The sequence below is a fragment of the Lissotriton vulgaris genome, chromosome 5 (genome assembly GCF_964263255.1).
Source record: "Lissotriton vulgaris chromosome 5, aLisVul1.2, whole genome shotgun sequence".
NCBI classification, from domain to species: Eukaryota; Metazoa; Chordata; class Amphibia; order Caudata; family Salamandridae; genus Lissotriton; species Lissotriton vulgaris.
Window position 1 is genome coordinate 1,276,851,944 of NC_141693.1, and position 27,322 is coordinate 1,276,879,265.

The 27,322-nt window shown below is 44.4% G+C and overlaps 1 protein-coding gene across 1 annotated transcript in view; it reads left to right on the top strand.

Moving 5' to 3' along the window:
• Nucleotides 1-27,322, top strand: part of LOC147712454 (receptor-type tyrosine-protein phosphatase V-like) — a 558,680-nt gene that overhangs the window by 123,563 nt on the left and 407,795 nt on the right. Inside the window, exons 13-14 of the mRNA XM_086923127.1 lie at nucleotides 2,471-2,737; nucleotides 25,929-26,204. Coding sequence (XP_086779253.1) covers nucleotides 2,471-2,737; nucleotides 25,929-26,204 — 543 coding nt within the window. The remainder of the gene's footprint in view (nucleotides 1-2,470; nucleotides 2,738-25,928; nucleotides 26,205-27,322) is intronic.

Genomic DNA, 27,322 nt, shown 5'->3' on the forward strand with positions numbered 1-27,322 from the left:
GCCAGCTATGTTGTTAGTCAAAGGAGAGACGGGGCCACAGATGCTTTGTTCAGGGGGAAGTATTTAGCGAGAACAGGTCCTGGACTTGAGAGATGAGACGATGGGAGACTGAGGTCCGAAGATTACGTCATGATATTCCAATGTTGTAAATGATTATGTTTAGATCATAATTTTAATGGCAATAGGAAGCTACTATATGCTAGTGGGGGAGTAATGTGAATATATGAATAGTATACCTGCAATGCATCAAAAACTGGTTAACAATATTGAGAATTGTGTTTAATAAGGTTAATATTATCGCCATATGTGCTTAAAAAAACAATAATCTTCAGTCTGAAATAGGTTAGGGCCACTGTATGCAGAGACCAGCACAATTAAATTGTGCACCGGGCATAAGTGTACGTTTCGGGAAACCAGTCTTTGTTATGGATACGTCACAGCACAGATAATGTGGCAGAGTGGCTTTCATGTTGCACCGGGAACCAAATGGCTAAACTGAACCTTACCTACACCGATCGACTCGCCGCACTACGGGTAAGTTCTACATACTTGCGATTCCGTTCCTTTTTCCCTTTTATAACTTCTACGTTCCACCGCGCAAGCATCAGAATTGGCTTTTTAATCGAGGGCACGAATATACTCTGACGAGGCATTTAACCAAGAGCGTGTAACACGCTAGTTTGGTGTTCATGCTTTATGAGGAGAGTTTTCACTCCCCGCACCCCTCCGCCCGCGGCCCCTCCCCCCCCCCCCCCCCACCCCCTTTTCCAAATGTAATTGCACGAATTTGACTGCGAGTGCGGCCTAATATTTCTTTTTAGGCTTCACTGCTCGATTTACTTGGGACATCAAATATATCACAGGTGACCAGCCGTCTGTACATATTGAAGACTACGAATCATACCCTACAGACACTGTCAAACCCGGTCTCGAGCGGAGCCGGGTCGGAAATATCACCGGCACTGCGGTGAGATTACCTTTTTGTCCTGATCTCTCTTATTATTCTTTCCACCCGTACGCATGACTCAAGCACCCTCTTGGGACTGAGTCACAATAGACGAGTCTATTGTAAATATTACCATTTGAACTTCATCCTTTAATTCCTCCTTTGTCTTTTTCTCTCCTTTCCTCCCTTTTGGCACTATAGACCTGTGGTTATAAAACATTGACCTACAGGTAGGTTGCGCACCTCCTCTCTAAACCCATACTCCCTGGTCCTCCAGCGAGTTTATTCTCTTTTTTACACTTCTTCCCTCCCACTCCACTCTGGAATCTAGCTTATGCCACTTTACCCCCCCCGTTAGTTTCATCATCTTCCTGCTACTTCTAACTAACTACTTTTTCCTGTGATTTACTTAAGGCTACTCTCCACCACTCCCACTTGCGACACGTTAATTTGTTCATTGTGAATATACAAAATGTACTAGATTCTATATCTCACCTTTATGATCACTGCCGACCCACTTCCTGTTTTTCCCCCCTACACTTATCAAGATTAGTATCACAGGTACCAGGGTGGTGTTTTGTGCATCCACTCATATGTTTATGTTCACCATGTTCACCAGTCACTCACCCTCACCAGTCACCTTAAACAGTCACTATGGACTTTACATTGTCATATCTACCATGTACTCCACCCATTATTTTGTATCCTTCCCAGCCCTGAGGAGTCGCGGAAAAGTGTGTTTTCTTGCGACGAAACACGTGTCGGCTGGCTTTCTGGAATCAATAAAAGAAAATCTGAAACACTGATGGTCCAATCCTTCGCCCATTACCTATGAACTATATGTCCATTGAGATATCCTTTTTTTGCTTGAAACTTCACTTAAGTGTGCAACAGGTTTTGCTTTTATTGTATGTGGTGTGTCCTCCAGGCACATTTTGAGGGGTTTCAGGGAATTGCCCCTTACCTGCATGCACCGTCTGCCTTACAGCGTTCTCCTGTACGTCAACCCAAGCAGTGCGCCCAGTATTTCCCTCACACCTAAAACCCTGTTCTTGGCCTCTATATACTACTTTCTTGGACTGATGCGTACAAATGTGTAAAGACTTTAAGTAAATCCTACATATGACATTATAAGAGTGAGTCATAAAATATTTAGCAGTTCATTTAGTTTTGTATAACGCTAAACCAATTTGTGATGAATTTTGTATGTTTCTTCCAAATGTACTTCACCCGAAACCACACCGGCAATAAACATTTTATCATTCAGAGTGAAATAACGATGTGATTAAGATGTAGAACAATATACGTTTAAAAATTGATAGCATTTTTAGATTTGTTAGTAGAATGTTGTGTTCAGTATAAGAAGATGAGCGTTTTTAAGCCTATGATAATATCAAATTAAACAACAGTTCAATACGTTAATAACCGCGCTAAGAGGTTAGAGAGCCCCACCACTGCTTGTTTAATTGTACAATTGGGAAATAATGAGTACTATCCCTACTGTTTCTCCCTCTAACCTTTTAGACCCTTTTCCGCCATCCGGACTGAGTCTCAGCAGTCAAGGGAGTCTGTCAATTCTGTTTGCCCACTGGAGCCCCGCCCCTGGCAGCAGCTATGTCACCAGGCTGTACTCCGCAGAGACCAATCAGCTTCTTCATAACAGCTCCTTGGGAAGAGAAGTCACCAACATCACCTATTCATCACTCACTGCTGGAACGCAGTACCTCTTTGAGATCAGCACTGTGGCTGGACCCCACACCTCCGCTCCGCAGCATGCCACAGAGTGGACCCGTGAGTGCATGCATTTATTCCCTGTGTATTTGTGTATTTCTAGCTTTATAGAAGTGTGTTCTAGTGCCCCCGAGCTCCATATCATCAGAACCTCATGTTTCTCTTCCTGGTCTTCCTGTTTATAAGTCATTGCCATTGTGTGTGTAGTTCCAGTTAATTAAATTGAAGCTACCTATGTCTACAACTTGGAGATACAACTGGAAGACAAGCTTAGGAAAGAACATATATGGCTTGAAGAAAGTATAGCTATATGGAACCTTTAAATTGAGGGTTTGTGTACAGCTTCTGTTGCCTTTCAGCCAATCAGACCATTTCATGTCTTTTTAATGACGTGGGTGTCTTCAGATTCCATCCAGGTTATCGATAACAAAAGTCTGGGAAGTAAGTGCCAATGTATGAAAATATAAAATTAAAACCATATCAAACAAATCAGCTGCTGGCTATAGGCAGATGTTCTCCAAATTCTCATGCCAATTTGAAACCAGTGCCTGAACTGTTTAAAGCACACCCATTTCATTCCGAGGGAATGACATATGTAGGGTCACCGTCCATTTAAAGGTGCGCTTAAAATAGCAAGTCTTGCTCAAGAAAGCAGATTGTAAGCAAACTTTAAAGTGTTTGGTCTTCGTGGACCTCGTCAAAAAATATAACTGCGTTCATTGGCACAGCAAGGAGATAAGGAAGCAGTATTTGAGGCTCCGAAAAATCAGTCACCCTTGTCTCCCTTACAGTACATGAAGCATCACTGCAAACCAAGTATTGGCGGCAACAGTGCTAGCTTCGCCAGATACAGCTCAGTCACAAGTACAATACGCTTAGACACACATACACAAGCAGGGTCAGAATAAACTTCGTTCACACAGTTCCCACAGTGCAGCCAGCAGGAGTGCAAGCTGCAGGCAGCCACACCCACCAACCCTTCAGATAGTTTGAGCTGCAATGCTCCCGGTGGAGCAGGGTCGAGTCGATTTGCATATTACTGGCAAAGGTCCAGGGAGGCGCAAAGGGCAAGAACATGATGGTTTGTAAAGCCAACCTAGTGATCAGCCCTCATTGCCTAAGGCCAACGGCTGTGCACTGCAGGTTGCAAGGTAAGGTGTATTTGCATAGTAGCTGGATGGTTTAGAGACCACAGTGATTCACTGAATAAACTAAAGTGAAGTTAGGCTTGGCATTAGTTATAACATCTTTGTGTTTAAAAGAAACGCTTCCACAATTGACTTTAAAAAGTCAAAGTGAAGTTACTGTGTTAAAAAAAACCTAAAAAAACATCATTTGTTAGCTATGGTTACCTCTGCAATTAATGACACACACAACAGCCATACAAACCATAACTTACACACCTAATGCAACACCTATGGCGTTACAATAGTCATGCCAGTAAACACATAAAAGCACAACACTATTAAATAACAGTACTTATAAATACTACTACCTGCACAGTCATGTCATTCATAATGTGACTGATACCATGATATGAAACCTAATTTTTAAGACTATTTAAGACATTCGTAGCTGTGCTTCAAGGGTGACGTCATTGACACTGCATTTGGTGTGGGATTGGCAGTTGTGTGGATTGTGGATTGCAGAGCTAACCATACTTGGCAAATTTCTGTGGTCAGCCCTTGACCTTTGATCTTTATAATTGTAGAGTAACATTGAAGTATGAGGGACCAGGTTACAGGCATATCAATCCACAGGAATGCCAATGGCCATTGATAACCAAAGTGACATCAATCACCATATTAGTTCTATTCACGCCACTGGCCCTCGCAACCATTCATTATCCAATTTGTGTTCTGCCTCTGCCAAGAGAATTAAATAGTACGCCTTGGGTAGCAGGTTATTCCCCTATTGATGCCCATCAAAGCATAGTTGATGGCACCGAGATATCTGATACAGTACCATTTGGTGACATTTGGGTTCACTCTGAGTGCCATTTAATATGAGACCTTTGATGAGGACTCGGTGTGTGCGTTGAGGGCCGCGTTCACATTCATATCCATCCTATCCCTCATTCATTTTCAATAATGCCACCTTGATTGATGATGTGTTTTCAGTGTAAGTAATTCATCATTCCTCGCCATTCCTCACCATTTAGCTCTTAATTAATAGTGTGGATCACAGAGGTGTAAAGAAATGTCCTTCTCGGATATTTCACAAAAGGACAGAGGTCTTTTCTGGAGGAAACTATTCAGACATTCGCGGTCTAGAGAATTGTGGACTACTCAGTTTAAATGTCTATTTAATCTTTGTGTTAGGGCTAAAGAGAAGCTCTCAGCCGAGTACCGCTAATAATGGAAGCACTCTATCATTTGTAAAACTGACCTTGTCGGGGACAGAACAGAAGAAACAGAAAAACACTATTCTTCATTCACTGGTTAGCCCCTCAAACCTTGCTTTACAAGGCCTTAGTTTTCAGCATCGTGCCTCTGCCCCACAGTCTTTATTTTCTCTTGTTTACGGTTTATTGAGGATATTTTGAGTTAAGCTCTTAGGATAATATTGCTTTCACTATTGTATTGAATGTGAATTTCTGGGGGCGGTGTTTTTTTAAATAATTTATAAACAAAGGTTAATTTTAACTCAGTAAAGGTAAAAATAAGTTCCCTTTAACAAAGCTTCTGAGAATTTGTTTGTGCTGACCATCACTCTGCTTGGGCTATAGCCAAGTCTCACACTAGCTCCATCACACTAAAACCAGCTATGATCAGACGTCAACGGTGTGAAAAGAATAAGCGCACTGGGTCCTGTTCCATCGAACCGCACATGCCTTTTTGCCACGAACAGCAGCTTTCGAGACAGAGCCTATGGCAAGTGCCTGACCAACCCCCTTCCCACTCAAACCAGCTGCACCTGGCCTCTGGTTATGCACAGCATGCTCTGGACCCTGAACCTGGCATACAGCCAGGAAGCGTTCCTACTGCTGTCCAGCCCAAACCAGCTGTACAGAACTTTGATCTGTGTGCAGTGGACTATAGACTCATAGTTTGGTTTTTGGCCAATCCAGTCCATCCAGGACGCATTCCACTGAACCAGCTGCACAAGGCCTTGCAGAAGGTCCTGCTTTTTTTTTGTTTAGTTTTTTAATCCGTGGATCAGGTTCCAGATTTGAGAATATGGATTTGAACACCCTGTACTGAATTAAAGTAACAGGCTTCAAGATCTAAACCAATGAATCCAAAATGGCAACCCTCTAAATACTAGAGTACGACAGGGAGCTCATTTTTATGGCTGATGGCAGTATCTGCCTCTCCAGGACTTGCCTCACATCCTCCCTGGGATCAGGAGTGGTTAGCCTAAGTTCCGAAGGTGTTTTTCTGAACTGCAGGTTTCAGTGCCTTGTATCCTTTAATTGCAGCCATAATAAAATGTTCTGTTTTGACCAGCCAGGCAGATTGTTTGGGTTTTGCAGATCCCTGAAAGCTCCATTCATTTGCATTGAGCCAAAAGAAAAGTTTCCTCTCCTCCAGTCAGATTTCTTCATTTTTTTAGCGTTTGATAGGCTTGGCAAATCCTGGGAGGCAGCCCAACTGTCAAGATGGCAGAACATTTTTGGAACTCATTTAATCTCTAATTTACTTTCTTGCCTTTTTACAAAAACAACTGACTGAATTCTTACATTGCAAACACAAAGAGATGATGGACAGAGCGCTGAAACTTTTCAGACACTCACCCTCAGTCACTATTCAATCTGGGTTGAATCTATCATCGTTCTTTAGTTCACTTCGCCACCCCAGTTCAGACCCAGCCATGTGCAAATCAGTCTTGATCCTGTTCAGCATGGGAACAGTCCAGCCCAAACTGCCAAGCCAGGTCTTCCCTGGACCGGAAAAGAGCACTGGGATCGGTTTTGGGGTAACACCCCATACAAGCCATGCTACCTTGAATCCAGTGGCAGAGTGAGCAAGGGCCCACGTCTGGGCATACCCTGCCAATTTACGCCTGGGGGGTGAATGTTTGACAATGTTCAACATTTCGTCCATCATCTTTTGTTGTATTTTTACATGATAAGAGTATTGCAAGTTCTACCAGGACTCTTCACCATGTCTCTAATGGAATTTGCATGGAGGGATAGCACTTTTAGGATCCTCCTCCCACCCCTATCACATTTGGCCCCATTACAGATCTTGGCGAAACACTCCAGGATCAAGTCGGTGTGAATGGCCTAAACTGAAGAGTGGGAGTGCCACGTAGCCAAAATTATAGGATTCAAACTCTGACTTTCTAATATAGTTCCAAATAAAGATATGAGTATGTTTATAGATATGTTTGATGCAGAGATTTGTATACATAACCGAAATGCCATTATAGATATAACTATAGAAGAAGATTGATGGAATAACCATTGCAGTTCTTAATTTGTAAAAAAAAAAAAAAAAGTACAGATTGCCAAAGCTCTGCTCAGAAGTCCGTAGCTGGTGCAATTAAAAGTTGGCGTGCCACATACCAAGGCTGGTAGTCTAAAATCCACGCCATGTCTCTTTAATCCACTACCAGACACTGCCTGCCTCTGTCTCACTCTTGCAGGTTCCTGCTGTCTCCCTTCATGGTGGTTTTGTCGTCTTCCTATGTCTTTCCGAATTGTGAGTTTTACCCTCTCTTGCTGCCTGTAAACAAACAGAATAAGTGCCAGTCCCTAAAAATAACTGCCAGTGGTCCCCACTGACAAACACCGGCTCAGATTAAGCACTGAATAAAGGCAAGAGTTATGCAAACTCTGCATTTAGTCACTTATGACACTAGCAGTATTGCTGAAAAAATCCTTGAAATGTTTGCACTTTTGGCTGAAAAAGTAGGTACGCAGCTTCTCCTCAGAAGCACTTATTGCCACGTGAAAACCGACAGGACATTGGATAAACAGCTCTTTAGGAGCAGCTGATGTATCGCACAACAATCGCAAGATTAAAAATGACATTTTGGAAAATGTTTCCTGCCAAGAGAGCAGTAGGAATGTGGTTTTATGTTTTTATTAAGGACAAAGACGAGAAGTTTTTTTTTGTATCCGTTCTAAATTGGCAACAAGTAAAAGGAGTTGATGTCTTTCCTGCAAAGAGTCCAAAGAGTAAAACGACATGGGTTTTGAAAGGAGAACAGATTCGTTTAAGACTCACTAAAAGAAAATATGAGATTTTTTATAGCTCGTGTTACCTAAAGGTTCAGAACTGTTGCAAAGGAATTAAACTGAGGCATATTTAGACAGACTGGTTTGAATCTCATCCCACAGTTCTGCCGAGCACTGAAGTCCGAGTTATAAGTAAAGGGGGTTGAGTTCCACAGCGTCTAATTTAGCTGCTAGATTCCAACTTATTCTCTTTTATTAAACTTATTCTTGAAACCAAATTGAAGGGTCGTGTCACACATAAACACTATGAAGAACTGGCGAGGTCGTCCTTCCGTGTTAGAGACATATTTCAGACGGGCCAGTATTACCACAAATGCCCCCTCTCAATTTTCCCCTCTCAAACGTTTCCACCTCACCCCTTTCCACCTCACCCCTCCCTCCATTTGTAAGGAGAAGTGCAAAGGGTCCCTGTGTCACCATTCTCTATCGTAAGCTTGTGTTGTCCACATTCTGACCTACATCCCCTTTCCCTTGTCGAATAGCCTCCGAGCAGTTGTCAGGTTTCCTCCATGTCTCACCTGATTACGTACATACATTATTGGGAGATTAGATGTAACCAAAAACGTATCCATGTTCTACATGCTCTGGCAGATAGAATGACAGCCTTTCTAGTCCCACTGTTGTCATGGTCTAAGATACTATATGCCCATCATTGGTGCTTGCTGCTTCTTCCAGTTTCCCTAATGGCCCACCTCTCTCTCATGAGTAGTCGATATACAAGCTTCCAACATGTTAGACTCATGCATTCCAAATTGTTGTTCTTTGACCCGGGTTGACCAGGGAGGGGTTCTCATGAATCAGGATTCCCGTGATATGCTTAATAGCTGACAGGAAATAATTCCAAACAGTTGGAGACAGGAACCCATGTTACGTGTAAAGATAATCTATTTTCTCCCAAACCCTGTCCAACATTTTTTGGGGAACTTGATTTTCAATTGAGCTGGGTGTACATACCATCCACTCCTCACTGTATATGCTGACCACCTGACTGCTATCACATTTTCACTAATGACTACCAACAGATAGCCCTGCCCCCTCACAAAACTCTATGGTTAACTCATTTTCCCACGTATTCTTGCACTACCAGACTGGTTGAGTTTGGGGTGTACTAAAAATCCTTTAGAGGGATGACAAATGCTAAAATTCTTTTTAGAGGGATGACGCCAGTCCTCTGGTGACACCATGCTTGCAAACTCCGATTCCTAATCTGTAGTTGGAGATCCCAGTGTCTCAGTTGTTGATATCTACTGAGCTCCACCTAAGAAATCCCAAACTGAAGATTGCAGACCTTGAATGATTTGCTGTTCTGGCCCTGCAACATGCTTAACACTATGTTGCTGTCCTCGTCCATCCAACTTCTGTGTGTGGAGTCCACATCTTCAGGCTAAAAGTAAGGCTTATAATTTATGGTCATGTGTAGGGACAGGTAAACATGTCAAGGATCTGTCATGGAGTCTCAGATGTTAAGCATTGCACGGGTTATCGGACTACAATTTACATTAGGCAGTCTGCACCGTTTCAGCAGCAACAGAACATACAGTAGGTTTTATTCCTATTCCTTGATCTCCTCATTACAAAATGCTCTTTTTTACTTCATCCAATTCAGATTTTATATCGGTCTTTTTAAAAGTGTCACCCTTTTTGGATGCTGTGTTTCACTGTATTCCTGTTGGGTGGTCACTTGGCTTGATCGATAGACAAGGCAGATAGACTCCAGCAGTTGCAGCATTAATGTATGTTTTTTATGGAGTGAGGACAACGGATCGTACTTAATATACATTTCATACTTACAATGGTTCTAGGGGTGGTCCGAATTTGCAGTGTTTTTTCAGCAGAATCACAGGGAATTACATTAAAACTTTGCCCGATGCTTTGGAATTCCACGACAGGCAAAGTGGGCATTTAGTGCTATTTTCTTAGTGTCGAATGCACCGTCACATCCAAAAATGGATGCTAGGAGGCATTTTGTATAACATAATAGCACGGCCAACAGCCACTCTGCACTATTGCATACTCTGCAGTGATTAAGACTTTTAATCACTGCAGCGTATGTAAGGACGTATGAGTGGCATGCAGTGGTTTCTAAACTTTAGAAATCACTGAATAATTTTTAATTCTGCCGGTGGGGCAGCAGAATTTTTATTTATCAGTAATTCATTATTTACAAGAGTAAAACAGAATAACCAAAATTCCTCGGATTCTGGGCCTAGCTGGTTCCTCATCGAAGTCTTCAGGACATGGGCCAGGGCCCTGGAATAGGGCATAGATATTATTTTCAAGTCTTCACTAAGGTGCTAAGAGGAGAGGGGGATAAATTCAAGTACCTACAACCTAGTATCAGGCACTTTTACCAACAGTGTTCAGCCCACGTGGTCCTCTAAACTGTCTTGGAGTGTACTTTGTGTACCTTTGCCAGTTATCCTCACCAGCACCTTTCCATCTTGAGGGGTATCACCCCTTAATCCTGCATCCATACTTCTCTACAGTTCATGAAACAGTCTGCTTCACTGCACTCCACATCAGTTTTCCATGGAGGCCTGTCGGACACTTTGCAACACACTGATCACACTGGTGCAACTCACTGTGTATCAGGATCCTCAAGTGTCAGTCCCCAGTCAGGGCCAGTGCTTCCCACGGAAGCTTCCAGAATAATCGGCTGTGCATCGTGCCATCCTTCACGACAATACAGTGTCCCTTCACCTGAAAGGTCAACGGAGCAGTTCAAAATGCAACAAGGAACAGAGGTGGCTGACTGGGCCAATTTGTCTAAGGCCACACAAGTCGCCTTCTTCCCAGTAGCAGCTGCCACTTAACGGAAAGGGGGTGGGGGGGCTGCGTGGGAAGGGAATGAAAAAAACCCATTAAAAATCACTTACCTGTTACCAGCCATCTCCTCTCGGGCCTCTTCGCCTGCTTCCATGACTACAGGGGCAGGAAGCAGGAACAGGAAGCCCTCGACTCGGGTTTCCAGACTTCCCTAGCCAATCAGCATTGTGATTGGTCTGAGTGCTGTGGTTCAGCGCTCAGATGGGGACTGGGAGCCTGGTCATGTTCTGCACCCAGGGTGTGCAACACACCCTGGTGGAGAACATGGCAATTGCGCATGACGGTTTGGCTGGCCCAGACGGCTGGCCAAATGGTCATGCGTGCTTAGAAAGTGCTTGCCACACCTCACCCTGCTGTGTGGGCAGTCCAGCTCGCCACAGCACTACAGAAGAGTATTGAAAAATAAAATGATAATAACATGCTGTTATTTTATTTATTTGTTCCTATGGGGTGGCTCCCCTCCACCTTAGCAAAGGAGCCGCACTACTACTTCCTCTGCTCGTAGCCGACACCACTATTCTCTCCAGTTCAGGTTGCTTCTTTTCCTTCTGTGTCGGCTGTTAGTCCTGCCCAGTCGATAGTCTTTGCGCTGCTCAGGATGCGGGAAGCATCACTTGTTGAGGCTCTCTCATAGAGCGCTCCTCTTCTCTTCCTCCAGTTGCTGCTGTCCACTTCTTACTGACCCCTTCGTTGGTCTGTCACTTTCCAGTGATGCTCTACCCTTTCTTACATTACCCAGGCAGTAAGATAGCATTCTCACAGAGGTGGGTCCAAAGCCATCAGTTAAGGAAGGTTAGGCTTCAGGGAGCACCACTTTCAACATTTTCCATGCTGTGCGCTATAACTAGAACACATTCCTTCGCATTTTGGTCACATAAATCAGACATTCAAACAAAATATATTTTTCCAAAACTGTGTAGTTTTTTTAAACTCACCCAAAAATCCAGAGTTCTGTAGAAATTGGACATACGAGAGCACCTTTACTGCACCCCCTTCCTCTGTTGCCATGGTGTGAGAAAGTGGCTCTATATATACTGGACCAAAATAAGATACAGTGTGTATAGAGGCCACAAACCCCAGAGGTACAACAGAGGTTAAAGTCAGGGATGTCTTCAAAAGCTTTGAAGGAGAAACCCTTGTTTGAAAAGGGAAGGGGTTTTTTAAACAGACAAAAACAGCAGGTTCCCTTTTCGTGTGGTCTAGAGGAAGAGGACTTACGTCTCTGGTTATAGAAGGGGTTTGGGGTGAGCCAAAAACACGTATTTAAAGTTGTTCAAAGGTCCACAAATTCACAATCAATTGCAATCTACATTACTAAGCATCATTCTGCTTCTCTTTTTGCATAACATAAAGTAATAAGGATGTAAACACTATTTTTATAAAAAAAGCTTCTTTATTAACTGATTATTATCTGTTCATACCATTTTCTGGAGTAGTACATAGATTTTAAAATAATTAAAAACAGCTACTGTGGAGTTATACTCACAAACATCAAATATCTAAATCACAATTTAAAAATAATTCTTTCAAAGCAACACATTTATCACATAAAACAAAAATTGTCAAATTTATTACAAAAACACAACAACTGACTTCTAAAGTCAGGGATGACCTTACTCTCAAAAGTGGTAGCTTGGTCGAGCAGTAAGGCAGTACCCAAGGACAGTGTAAAGCATTTGCTGTACACACTCAAGTCAGCAAAAGGTTTCACACACTCAAGGACTGAACTCCAGGCCAATGGTTTTTATTTCAAAAGATATAGTTGTTTTATTTTTAGAACCAACAGGTACCAAATATATACTTTTCTCAATTGTGAGTGATCTCAAGTAATGACTTTACAGAAAGAAAATAACTTTGAAAACACAACAGGTGCAGGGGTTGCAGTAGGCAACACAGTTCTAAACACAATCTAACATTGAGCTCAATGGGTTTTTCTACAAAAAATGCAGTTGATTACTTTGCAAGTTACTTCTGTAACTCCAGGAGTAGATTCTGTGATTCAGTCCTGGGGTCTAAGCTGAAAACAGTTTAGGAAAAACGTCTTGGATATTGCAATGAGTTTTGAGGAATATAAAGGTATTTTAAAAGTTCACACTTAAAAACTTTTCAGTGAAAATCTAGCAATGTTATCCAATGGGAGAAAATTCAGGTTATAGGTAAAGTACGTTCTCGTTACTTTTGTAATCCAGTACTGGGATCCTAGGTCCATCACTGGGATCTCTACTTAAGACAGGTAAGTAATTACGTTCAGTAGTAGGCACGATTTTTAAGGAATATTTCAAGTTTTCAAAAGTAGACAGAAGAAATTTCATAGAAAAGCAGACAATGGATTCCTATGGAGAAAATACAGAATACTATTAAATCCGGTTAGGATTACTTTTGCGGTTCAGTACTGAGCTTCAAGGTACAGTTCTGGCTTCTCTCCTGATCACAGGTTAGTACTTCGGAATTCGGTATTCGTCTGATTTTATAGGAATATTTTAGAGTTTCAAAACTTCACACAAGATTTTTCGAGTCCAACCAGGCAATGTTATCCTATGGCAGGAAAGTGAGTTATCGGTTTCCAAGTGAGTACTCGACTGGTGAAGTTAAGGTTCTGGGCATAGACTCAGGGGTCCCCCAGGGTCAGGTAGGTACAGTTGGTACACCCTCATCTGCACAGGCGCAGCCGGGTGCAGAGGGAGGGGGCCTTCGGTTGGTGGCTGCAAGTAAGTAGGCCACGCGCGGCTGTGGGAGCTGAGCTCCTGGACACTTACTCAGGGCAAGTGGGGAAGTAGAGTAGGGTAGTAGTTGCTCTTCCAGCGGCACTCGGGCGGTTGGGTGCAGGGTGCGTTTGAGCCGTCGGGCGCCCAATGTTATTCAATGGAAAAGGTAAAAAGGGAACAAAGGCTGCAGACTCTGGGACAGTGATTCTTCAGGTGTGACCACCACTTCGAGAGGTAAGTTGGGATCTTGGAGAAGAGGTTGGTACCCCAAAGGAAGGCACAGGGGGCTGCAGGGAGCCGGGTGCAGGGGTGTCTTTTTGTGTTGGGAAATCTTACCCTCAGCTGGTCGCGGTTGGGGTGGGGTCTCTGGTTCTGAGGCTGCAGGCGTCGTCTGTTTCGTCGGGGAGGGTCTTTGGGCACTGGACTTTGGGTCCCAGTCACCGGGGAGACGTCCTCATGGTCTTGGTTCACTCTGGCACGGGCTGGACTCGGCGGGTGCAGAGTGGGCTGGATTAGCGGTTCCTGACTGGCACCAGGGGTGTTGCTGTTGGAGCAGAGCCTCTGCTCATGGGAGTCCCAGTCTCTAAGAGGGTCAAGGCAGGCAGGTCCTCCGGGGTTCTTGAGGTTGCTGCCTGCAGGAGACGCCGGGGTTAAGCAGGAGCAGGTTCAAGGATCAACGGACAGGTAGGGCTGTGGCCAAGTCAGTTGTCGTCGTCCTTTTGTTAGCAGCTGCACAGGAGGTTGTCCTTCTTCTTGTTCTTCTTCTTGTTTTTCAAAACGGGATCTGAGGAAGGAAGGTTCAGGGAGCCCCTAAATGCTGAATTTAGGGGTGTTACAGGTAGGGCAAGGGCAGGGACAAATAGGTCCCTGTCCAGGGGTGGGTACACCCCCTAGTCGTTTCCTCTCCTGTGGGAGGGGGCAGAAGCCTAGCTGTGATTGGGCAGGGCTCCCCATCTTCAAGATGGCTGGAGCCCGGAGTCGTGCTTCAACTCGCCTCTCCCACCTGAGGGGTGGGGTTGGCACAGGCAGGCACACCACCCTTCCTGACGTAGGGTTTCCCGCCAGTCTTCCCGCCAGAGTGAGGGTCAGAACCGGTGGGGGCCAGGTGCTGGGTAGAGCAAATGGTGTGGAGAAGCTCACAGAGGCGGCAGGCCTTTGAAGCTTCCCCTTGCCCATCCTGGGGGAGGAGACCTAGCACCTCGCCCAGAATATGCATTGTTGCAGGGCAAGGAGAGCGGGGGCTCTCCACCCAGGGGTCCAGCAACATGTCTGCTGTGGGGCAACTTAGGCAGCCTCTCAGTCCAGATTTGGATTCTAGGTTAGGTTTCAGAGGGCATCTCTAAGATGCCCTCTAGTGCATTTTACATTAAATCTCACACTGGCATCAGTGCAGGTTTAATGTGCTGAAAACTTTAATACCTAACTTCTCAGTCTTCAGTGGGGCCATCATGGTGCTGTGGAGTTCGTAATGTCGACCTCCCAGCACCATATACTCTTAATGGCAGCACTGCACTTACAGTGCCCAGGAATGGCCCTGGGTACTGTAGGGGCACAGGGCTCATGCACCTGTGCCCACACCACTGGCATAGGGCACCCAGCTAGAGGGGTGACTGAGGTATGCCAGGGCAGTGGGTCTTGTGGGCATGGCACACAGGGATGTGTGCCATGTTGACTCTTTGTTTAGTTCTGTACTTAGACACTCAGCCTTCACACGACCTACACTGGCTTCCCATCGCCGACGCATTCAATTCAAAATCTTGATCCTTGCCTTTCGGGCTATCCATGGAATTGGCCCGGCTTACCTGAGTAAAAGACTCAAATTATCTATTTCAGCAAGACATCTGAGATCTTACAGCCTCCGTCTATTGGTGGTTCCCAGATTTAGGCTCACCAGGAGTGGCGGCAGAACGTTCGGTGTGACGGCGGCCAAGTACTGGAACAGCCTTCCTCTCGACCTTAGGTTCATTGAGTCAGAGCAAGTCTTCCGACGCAAACTAAAAACCTGGCTGTTCACCAAACTCTGATTAGGCGAGCCTGTGGCCCTCTGTAGCTTCAGGTTAGGATGGTTTTGAACCTGGTAGCCCCCTCCCGTGATTTACTTGTACTCTCAGCACCAGGACATCCCCGTCGGGGGTAGCCGCGCGCTTTATAAGCTTCTTAAATAAATAAATAAAAGGCAGTGTGTGGGTGTCAGGGTACAGGGCCCCTGGGGGTGGCACAATAAGTGCTGCAGCCCTTGGGGATTCTTCGCTGGTCACCATGCCCTGGGTACCATTTACTAGGGGCTGACAGGTGGCCAGAGATGCTAATTGGGTTTTAGGTTCAGCACAGTTTTAGGGAAGGGACACTGGCCCTGGGTACCTGGTTGGCAGGAGCCCAGGGCACACTCAGTCAAAGCACATCAGCAGTTCAGCCAAAAGTAGGGTCATACCAATGCAAAAAAGATGGCACTTTCTCACAAATGGGTACAATTAGTATTAAATGATGGCTCCCAGAGATTCACTGCTGACATTTTTAAGGATTCTACGTTGAAGTTGTCTCTGCAGTCTCTTCCATTAGAAATGAAAATTGTACAGTGCCAACTACGAGAAATGATCTGATCGATAACAGTGAAACAGCCGCAGTTTCAGTATATCCCCTGCTTGTTCAGGAATGCACGGACCTTTGTAGGCAGTCTTTCTCCAAGAGCCTTCAGTACAGCACTGTCCACCACCATCAGTACTTGTCCATGAAGGCTCACTGACACTTCAACGCCACTTATGGAGTTTCAGGTTTGGGTTGCACACCAGCCCCCACTCTTGCCTAGCGTACGAAAGCAGCAACCGTTCAGTCCTTGTGTCCACCCTCTTGTTGCATTGGACAGGGTTTCTTGCTGATCTGTTAAGTTGTCAAGTAAATGCAAATAAAAATGCTCACATGATGCATTGTAATTGAAACACTGGGATACGTTCATTAGTAGCTCTAAAGCGTCACTGATCGTCATGGGGCCTTGCATTAATGGTGGTAGAAAGATGACCGAAATTAGTATCCGCTTTATTCGGCTGGCAAACAGCCATTAAAGAACATAGATATATCCATGAATAAAAATGATCAGAGGCCCAATATTCCCATAAAAACACAGATAAAAACATAAAACAGGAGTAAAACAAATTCGCTAAAAATCAGACACACAGAGTAAGTCAAAGTGCATAGGGCTTCTGGGCCATGCAGCTGCCCGGAGGATCAGACTTGCACAATGGCAGATTTCGCTATAAGATAATTCTCCAAATGACAAAAGGCTTGCAAACATTTTTGATAGTTTCTAAGCCCCGGAAGTGAGGCACAAGTTACTTTTTAGTATAAAATGTATAATAACCACAGAAGAAAATAAGATGAATCATTCATTGTTTGGACACATTGATACAGGGACATGTTCTACATCTCAAATTATACTGGTGCCCACGCGGGAAACAGAGTATTTAATCGTACCAGCTTTAAAACGAAATAAACGGGAGAGCTCCCAACTCCCACTGGTGTTCCACAGATAACTAGTTCCGACGTCCCCAGCACTGAGATGTATGCAACTCCTAACACTAGGTTTCTGCGCTTCCTCGTCTAGCCTTTTAGCTTGTAACTGTTCTATCAATAAGGCCTGGGCTTGTTTCCTGCTCACGTGAGTACACCTGCGCCTGTCCCAGAGGAAATGTTCCATAGGTAAATCCCTTCTAGTGTTTTATCTCATACGCCAACCAAGGGATGGAGAGACGTTTATCCCAGGCCAACAGTCAGAAAAAATTCTCCTTGGGAGGGCTGCTTGTTTTGTACCCTTAATGGAGAGCCACAGGAGCAGGGGACGAATACGTATTTGGTCGCGTAAATGTTTTAAAACAAGCTCCCGATGGAAAACAAAGTGGGAGGTGAATACGGACACTCACTGCAAGAAATCTCCTACAAAAACGTTTTTCTTCCATTTGGAGTATCTGCTGGTCACTGATCCCCCAAATCCCAGCCCCGTAGGTTGCAATAGGTGTACACTGGAGGGAATATATTTGTAACAAGGGTACAAGCACCCTCCCACCCGTTGTAGATGGTAAATTAAGGAGAGAACCAACAGCTCTCGACAGGTTTGGAATAATTGTGTGGTTTGGGGGTCCCTTGAGCCAGTAGAGCTAAAAGTGACCTCCAGGTAAGAGAAAGTGCTAGTGCTTTGTAGCGTGTTTAAATCTACTGTAATAGGAAAGGACACTGTGCACTTCGGGCCGCATGACTTTGTCAAAGATTTGGCAAAATTAGTTGTTAAATCAAGTTTTGCCAATGCCACAAAACCTGCGAATGAACAAACAAGGAAACGCAGGGCTTTGAGAGTGTTGGTGATTTACGCAGCTCCGTCCGCCTAAAGGAGTACAGGCAGGGTCGGATTGGGATCACAATTTGACCCGGGCACTGCCAAAAAAAGTGGCCCTCGTTCGTGGGGCATGCACTTTCATGAAACACCGTTTGGTTACTCCCAGTGGTCTGATTTGTCAAGAAATGCTTGGTAAATCAAGCATTTTAAAGCTTATAGGGCCAGTAACAGTGGTAAAGACTAGGAGCACTGAAGTTCTGAAAACTGAATACTTACTTGCTGTCTTAATGCCTTGCACAATGTAGTTAGATAGTCTTTCCCAACCAGTTATGTCCTTGACTCTGATTATCAGATCAATCAGAAATTTAGTACGTAGGCAAGAGGAAAGGGTAAGATTGGAATCTCTAGGAATAGAACATGTAGTAACAAAAGTAAGCGGAAGAGCAGCTCTGAACCTCTGCCTTGGAGAATAGAACCGCTAATGACAAACAGTAAAGAAATACATTTTGCATATCAGCCATAAAAACATTTGGCAAAATAGCAAAATAAATCCCTCTCTAGTTCTGCAGGGTAGCACCAACTGGGGGCTAGGGGAAAAGAGGAGGTGAACAGAGAGGTAAAGAGACAGTATATTGAAATAGTTGAAGTAGAACTGGAAATCTGGTAGTGATAGGTGTGTTGGGGAGAGACATAAAGAAAAAATGGAAAGAGCGAGTAGCCAGAAGAAAAGGTATATAGCTATAGAAAGAGGAAGAGGTAGATAGATAATGAGTGTAAGAGAAATAGGTAATACTTTATGGTCATAGAAAAACACATGCAAACCTGCAAAGTGAACCTTCACTTTTCCAAAGAGAATATGTATCAAATGCCACACAGAATTCAGAAGAAACAGTAAACACCCTATGTTCTCAGATTCATAGTTCAAGTGGCCTGTAGACAACTAGTGATATTAGTTTAAATATTCCATCTGAGTAACAATCCCTCATAATTCTTCACATTCCCTCCATTTGTAATACATATGCTTTAGCACCAAATCTGAGGCACGTTCTGTGGGCCACAATTGCCAGAAGCTGCTCAACCTTATAATAAGCGCTTTGCACTACATGGAATTTCATTTCATTTTATTTGTAGATTTATTTCCTTTTTTATGCCACCAGTTCACCTCTTCCGCCTTCTCACTTCAGACGATTGCTCAGTGGGTTAAACACACTTTGCGGAGGTTGGAACCTGGAGTCCGCCAACATTTTCATCCTTCGTATGTGGATGAAATGGCACCGGTACAAAACACTACTTCTTTCCTAGCACATATCACTTCATGCTATCCATACAGACAGTACTGCAGCCCAGAACGGTGCTCTCATGGGGTGCAAGGGGATGACGTCTAGGCTCCACCGCAATACTGGGAGTGTATTGTAGGTCCCAGATGCACCCTTTGTAGATGCAGATTTTGCAGGACGGTACAACAATGTCTCAGTTCATGATTTGCACATTTTTAATGTTGCTGGTATAGGTCTGGCTGATCAGACATCAGTGCTGTACAGTACAACAGCAAAGTTGTGCAACTAATGGCCTCAAAAAACAAGATGAATAATCTACTATTAACCTCTAATTTTGGGTTCCGAAATAGCTTGCTACTCATAAACATATTGCGCTATATAATTACAATGGGCAATATGTTAATTAACAGTAGCGGCCGGCACAGATCGGGATTGGTGGGGGCGGGCTGGCAGGCCAGAGTGAGTGATGTAAAACAAAAAAAAAGTTAAAAACATAACTTCTCGCTGCCCTCCCACACTTCGTCTCAGTCTCTCCTCTCTGGGGCCGGAACAGGAAGAAGCCAGGCTCCCTCCCCTAAGCCAATCACAACGCTGCACTGTGATTGGTCTAAGCACCGTGGATTGGCGCTCTGCCAGGGAATGGGGGCTTGGGTATGTTCCCCATGAAGGCTGTAATGCAGCCTGCATGGAGAACATGCGAAGTGCACATGACTGTTTTGGACAGCCTAGAGTACTGGCCAAACACTCATTGCACACTTGGAGTGGGCAAACTTACTCCTCCCCTGCTCTGAGAGCAGAGCAGCCACACCCACCCCACAACACTGCTCAGCAGCATGAGCAAATACAATGATAATAACCTCATGTTATTATCATTTTGTTTGTTCTTTCTTTTATTGCTTTGCAGCAGTGTGGTGATGCTCCTCCGCCTTAGTGGAGGAGCCACTTCTGGTAATTAAGCATGTGTTTCTGTCAGATGTAAGGCAGCCCTCAGTCTTATTTATGTTTTCTCATTTTTACAACTGCTTTGCTAGTATCTGAAAGGCTACATGGCTTTTAAGTTCATTTGATACCACATAGCAACAATACACATAAATACACTCCACATCACATAATTCTAATCAGCATAATTTTACCCGACGATACACAGTTCCACGCAATGCAGTTCCACTCCACACATTCATTCCACACAATTCAGCAACACATCACATAATTCAACTCAACAACACATTTACCCAAGACAACACATGCATCCAATCAACACCACACAACACATCATGCCACAAAATTCAACAACACACCACATAATTAAACTGCACAACATACCCCTACACAACAAAACATATCATTCCACATAATTACACTCCATGACGCACAATCCCACTCTACATAATTCCAGTACACTCAAAAACGCCTATTTACTATCCACATTATTCGACTGCACCCCATGCCACATAATTCTATGCCACACGATTCGACAACTAGCAATTCCAATCCATACCACATAATTCCACTCCACTCCACACACCTCCACTCCATAACACATGGGTAAAACACATTGTCCTTTACTACGCCAGTAGCCCTAACTCTTGCAAATGCAAGACCTATCGGCATTGTCAATGCTTTTTTTTTTTAACTACTGTTCTTCGTTTTGACAGTTTTATATAGTGTGAACTCCGCCCAAGGCTATTTGAGCACTATTCATGAGCACCAATTACAGTGTGCAAGATAAGCTTTTTTATTTAAGGGCCTGGGAGGTGAAGAGATTCACCCAGAATCAAACAATGTTGAGAGCAGACGCTGGGACTTGAACTTGATCCCCCATCTATGCACACGCAAGGCATGAAAATTGGAGGATATTGTTCTTGGGAAGGGCACTGGGGCCAAGGTGACAATGGCCTACACCCTGAGCAATAGAACAACGGGGAGGCCCCTCTGTTTACTTAATTAGTAAACCCCTCCCCAGCCCTCCATATCCCTGAGCAACAGAACAACTGCCAGGCCCACTAGAATTACTCAAGCCCCCCCCCCCCCCCCAGCCATCCACTGCCCCCGGGCAATGGCCTGGCAGGGGAGGAATTTAACCATAAAACACAGCTGCTGGGCCATCCATAGGAGAGGGGGCTGAGGTGAAGATGGCCCAAGTCCATAACACCACCTGGCCCCCACACTGAGGCCAAAGCATAAACCCACCCTTCCCCGCCCACCATGCCATGAATGAGAAGGGCTGTGGTCGAGGTGTAAAATACGAATACTGTTTCTTGGCTGCATGGGCCCCAGGAGAGGGGTGGGGGGAGCTGGGAATGGCTTAATGGTCTGGGCAACCCCTGGCCCACAGAGAGGCCGATTCTTGCAATCACCCACTCCCCAGCCCACCTTCAGGGCGTTAGTCTGGCAAGCATGGGGTAAAGGAGAGGCCACAGACGATCGTGGCGCAAGGGCCATAATCACACAGCCACCCAGCTTTACTATCCCCATCCAGTGACCTCTGTGGGCTGGGGAAGAAAAAAAGTGGCCCACAGAGGGCACTGACCCACCAGCCCTTTGGCCAATGCCCGACTGCCCGCTGTGCCAATCCGTTCCTGAGTACAGGGAAGGTGACATTGTTTACCTTTGGTACATAACATCAGGGGTGCACTTGATGAGCTCTAAGCTCATATCGTTTATTTAAAGTAAATAGCGAGGAGGCAAGCATGCACACTTGGTGGACTCCATGTCCTGTGCTAAATTCGTCAGACACTTCCCCATTAGCGCCAAATCTAACACATGGTGCAAAGATATTAAGGTGTGAAAAAGTGATTAATCCATCCCCATTTCTGTGCTGCGGGAGACAGAGGATGCTTCAGACACCGTCAGCAGTCAGGCCCCTCCTGTTGTCGGGGTGGATGCTGGGGGACCGAGTTCAACCCAGCAGGGCCTCCGTGCAATGCGGGCGGGTGCAGAGGTGCAGGCCTCGGACGGCCTTTAAGTATCTAAAGTCATGCAGGATTTTGGAGTGAGTCTTTTTTGGTTGAAGAGAAGATGGTCGAGAGTGTATCTTTAAAAAATTCTCTCTCTCTCTCTCTCTTTCTCTTTCTCTGTCTCACATAAACCCTCTACACTTCTAGGATGAGTCAAAAATGTCACTAAACAAAACTCCCGCTCTCTACAGCAGTAACACTAATCGCCAGAGTTATCGTTGCTGTTTTATTGCTGCCTAAAAACTTCTGAACACACAAGGAGCTCTGCAGCGCGTGCTTTTAAACCTATAAGTTATTTTTAAACACCCCCGCCTTCCTTTTAGGCGAGCACCAGGTCGTACTGACCTAAAACCGGCCCTAGGTGGAGGCAATGGACGTAAAGATATTCAATATACACCATTGACAGTGATGTTCCTAACACCTATATTTTATAGAGCCATCTCAACTGCAGCAGCAAGAGATACATAAGACCATGGGTTAACATTGACATTATGGGTGAGTAAGGGGTCCTTGGGCAGTGTGTGTCTAAAGCATCTGATCAATTGCCAATAGGCACGCCTCGTTGGTGAGGGTCATCTATGGAGAGATGGACATGAACGTTAGGCAGATGGTCATGGTCCTGTCCATCCTGTGGAGAATTTTCCCTTAGTAAACAATCTGCCATTATTATCACTGAGTTCCTATATTGCTAAAGCGACGCAGGCCATAACAATGTTCAAAGAGGCGAGAGAGATTAAAGCAATGAGAATTAATCAATGATGAAAAGTGGACGAAGACTGCCGCCCGGACAGATGAGGGAAATTAATTAAGTAGAGTTCAAGTTTCAGAAGCGTAGCAATTCCCTCCTGCTTGCAGTGGTTTATATGAAGATCTTTGTTGTGAGAGGACAAACCGCAGACACTTCTTTATCCTGGAAGTGGACACTTTAATCAGAAGCAAGTTCAGCTCACATATTCCCCGGGCATCGGTTTAGCTCTTAACAGCCCTAACAATGCACATCAACAACCCATCCCCTCTCCCCTAGCACATCACACACCAGCTAATGCTCCAAGGCTACCTCCCACATAACTTCAAACTTCAACTCGCTGCTCTTACCAGCTTCAGCTTCTAGCCTCCTTGCTCTTATTTATTTTTTATTTATTTATAAAGTGCAACATTCATCCCACTGGGTTATCACGGCGCTAGTGTAGCTGGAGAGTGATGTGTCAGTTTAGTCTAATTGAGGGCGGTAGCAGCAGTGCTAGGGAAATAAACAGGTTTTGAGTTTCTTCCTGAATACCTTGTGTTCTGCAGTTAGCCATAGTTCCAGCGGAAGTTCGTTCGAGTAAAGTGCTGCAAGGTGTGAGAAGGTGTCTTCCACCTGTCCTGCTCTTACTGATTCTTTTGGTCTCTGCTAATGCTAAGAAACGTGACCTTAATCACCTGGGCGGGACGTAGAATTCGATTCTGCTCTGGAGAATCTTGGGGCCTGTGCGATTAAGTGCCCTGTGTGCATGTCCTAAGAGTTTAAATCATGCTCTGTGGCGCATGGGCAGCCAGTGAAGTTGCTTCAGGCATTTTGTCGCTGAGCTGTATCTGTCCTCATTACACACCAGTTGGGCTGCTGCATTTTGTATCACCTGCAGATGTTTAAAAAGGTAATCTGGCATGCCAACAAAAAGTGCATTTCCATAGTTTAACCTGCTGACAAGCAGGGCATGTGTGATTGTCCTCCTGCTTTCCAGTGGGAACCAGGGGAAGAGCCTTTTTAGAAGTTTGTGTGGCAATGCTTCTACCACACAGGATCCGCACATGGTCCTACATATATAGGGTGTTGTCAATGATGATGCCCACGTTTTTTACGCACTGCTTTGGTGCTGGCGCCACACCCAAAGAGTGGGGCCACCAGGATGTGTCCCAGATATGATTGGCTCCGCCGAGAAGCAGATTTTCAGATTTCTCTGCGTTGAGCTTTAAACAGTGCGCTGATATCCAGGTTGCCATCCCCATGCGTCGGTGTCCATGGTGGATCCCTACCCTCCGGCCGCAACCCACATTGCTGGACCATAACATCCTACAAGTGCATAAGGACTGAAAAGGGACTAGTGCTTGACCATGAAATTATTTTTGTGTAAGGGTCATTGTCTTGAATCTCAGATGCATATTAACCAGAAACCAGTACACCAGTCAGCACACCAGTGTTAACTTTTGTGGATGTGCTTAACTGCTTTGCTCTGAAATTCTTCAACACCTGAAGGTTCTGAATATATTTCATAAATTAGTTTGTTAATTAAGAATGCAATAAACATAAATGCCAACACTTAGGGTGGGAGTACCCCGTGTAGTTCCGTGTAGTTCCATGTAGCATAATCATGCAGATTTAACTAAGAATTTCATGAAATTACGCAGAATTACTCAAAAAGTAATTCTGCATTTAACGCTATTTCTTAGTGCTAAAAATGCCCCCTTGCATTCAAAATAGAAGTGAGGATGCATTTTGAGCTAAGAAATAGCACTAAATGTAACAGAACATGAATGGTGAGCACAAGCAGTCACTCGCGTTCGCTAAAAGTACTCGTAGGGTAAACATTTTCAACAACTTACTCCCAGCATGAATTGCTATCTTCTTAGTGCAAAATACACGCTTGCATCCAAAATGGATGTGAGGATGTTTTTTGCACTAATAAATAGCACGCAATGACTGCAGAACACAAATAGCGAGCACAAGTGGCTACACGCGCTTGCTAAATGTGCTCTTGCAGTAGGATGTTTTACCACAAATTACTCTTAATTACGCTACCAGATGTAATCATGTTATTATAGATAATACAGTGTTAAAGAATGACACGGTATTACTAAAATTACTGTGATTACTCGGCTGTAATTGAAATTTCCCTCTGGCCTAGTCAACACCCCACCTTTGTAGAGAACTATATTTTTATTAACTGTTTTTCCCATTACTGTCCTAGGGAAAGCAAATAGATGCCTGTGTTTTGTGATTGCAGAAGGAGTGCGTGGATGGCTTGAGAATTGCATACGAGTGAGTGACTCAATAACCACATACCGACTTTCTGGAGACAGCAGGTTATCACGAATTGACAATTTCCCAGTAGTCCCTGTATGAGTAGGGTCAAGTAAAACAGATTCTGGCCCAATTTCATAGTAAATGTAAGGCAAACCTATACTAACCAAAACATTACAATAATACAGTTAATCGTTGTGTTCATTTTCAAAACACCCTTGCAAACGTAAAGGTTTGTTGAAAAAAAACATGGCCTTCTTAAAATATTAATGTATTTGGCCCTGTCCCTGTCTGGTGTCAGCCTCCTTGGGAGAGCATTAACTCTTTGTTGTAGGTTGACCCCCTCACTCCATGTCATCAAAGTGACTGACTCCAGTCCTGATCTTCACACCTGCAAATCATTGATATCAGATGAGTCTGGTTTGCTCAATGGAACCCAACCAAGAGAACAACACCCAGAATGCATCAGACTGCAACACAAAAGCCCAGGAGTGGAAACTGTCCTGAATGACAAGGCGTGAGGGAGTCTGCCTATCGTATTGTCTTCACCTGTGACAATGATGATTGTAAATCGAATCTGCAAAAATCAACAAGTGAAGGGAAGGATGAGAGGGGCTGGATATTGCATTCCTGTTTGTGTTCATAGAAAAATAGAAAGTACATTTTTACCAGTGTTGCCTTTACCACTTGTGTTCAAAGCTTGTTTCGTGCTCCTCAACCCTTGCATTTTGAGTCATATGTTCATGCTTTACTTCTGAGCCTCTGGCTAAAGAAAGAGTAAGTTACTGAAGTAGTAAAGCTGTAAATGTGAAACAGAAGCGGTACCAACCAATAACAGAATCCACAGACCGCTACCCACCTGTGCCCTTCTTCAGTTGTACTTAAAGAATTGATTATGTTCATTGCGTGGTGCGACCTCGAAGATGTTGAAGATTATGTGCCCAGGATTCTCACAATGTGTGACTCTTGCTTCCAGATCCTCTGGCTACAGAACAGGTGTCTCTCCAGACCGAGGGAAACAGCAGCATCCTCAGAGCCTCCTGGCAGGTGCCTCCTGTGGGAGCATCCTGTACTCACAGGATCACCCTCTCCGAAACAGAATCACAGATATTAGTGAGAAACACGACTGATAACAGAAACACAACTGAATTACGCTTTGACGGACTCGTCCCTGGGCGGCAGTACACCCTCCAGATCTCCACGCAGGCCGGGCCGTACAACTCTCCAACTCTGACAGCATCAAACTGGACATGTAAGTATGTAAGCATCATATACCCACAGGGGATGGGCCGTAGGGGCCACTGGTGGCAATATGCAGGTGTGCATCCTTCAGGACACATCTTCTCTAGGTCTGCTGTGTCTGTGTGCTCTTACACCCTTTCTGTTTAGTGTGTGAATATGTCTTTGTTCTTGGTTTGAATGCTTGATCCTGTGTATGAAGAGTGTAGTTTAGCCTTAGTGGAATAATCTACCCAGTTTATCCTACCCAGCAGCCCCGGACCCCTTAAGACATGTGAAGCCCTGTAACATGTTTAACACCAACTAACGTACATCAATGGTACGGACAAAAAATAATTATTGTGTAGTAGACAAAGTGAGGCGGTGAGCATGGCTACTATGGGGCTGCTCCATGCTTCCAGTATTTTAATCCCTATATCTACAGATACTCTTCTGCTCCATTTTTGTAGACTGTACTTTATTCACATTCTTTGATACAATAGTACTGCTCTTCACACTGTGCGTAGTACAGTATAGTGTGCCGGGTCTCTATATTGTCTATATTTACTGTTTGTATACTTATTGTATGCACCCTGCACATGTATCGATTTTGCTGTATAAGAAGTTGCTTTCGTCATTAGGAATACAGGCTGGTATTTGGGATGTGGTTTTAGCAGATTCGATCTGGTTTCTATCACCATTGCCTCACTTTATCACAAAAAAATCATGTTTCTCATCGCTGCCGCGATCTGCCTACAGTGAAATGACTAAATGCGATGACCATCTCTGACTTGTAAATTCGTCTGCTACCGCCTTCTCTTTGGCCAGTATTATAGTTAATTAAAACAGTAAATAACCTTGGCTGTCTTCCATTCCCTAACTTTAAAACTACCTACTTATACATCTAGAGCAGGGTTCTCCAAAGTCCTGGATGGGCGGATCCTTGCCAGATTTTTTGCATTTCCCCATTTAGATAAATGTAGTTATCTCAAAAATCTGACTAGGATCTGACCCTCCGAACCGACTTTGGAGAACCCGGATCTAGAGTATTTGTGGTGGTGTTTATGAATAACTATGGTTCTTAGACTTTTGCTGTTTCTCTGAAATGTTTGCAAAAAATGTATTATCAGTCTAAGCCAAGAATAACTCCTG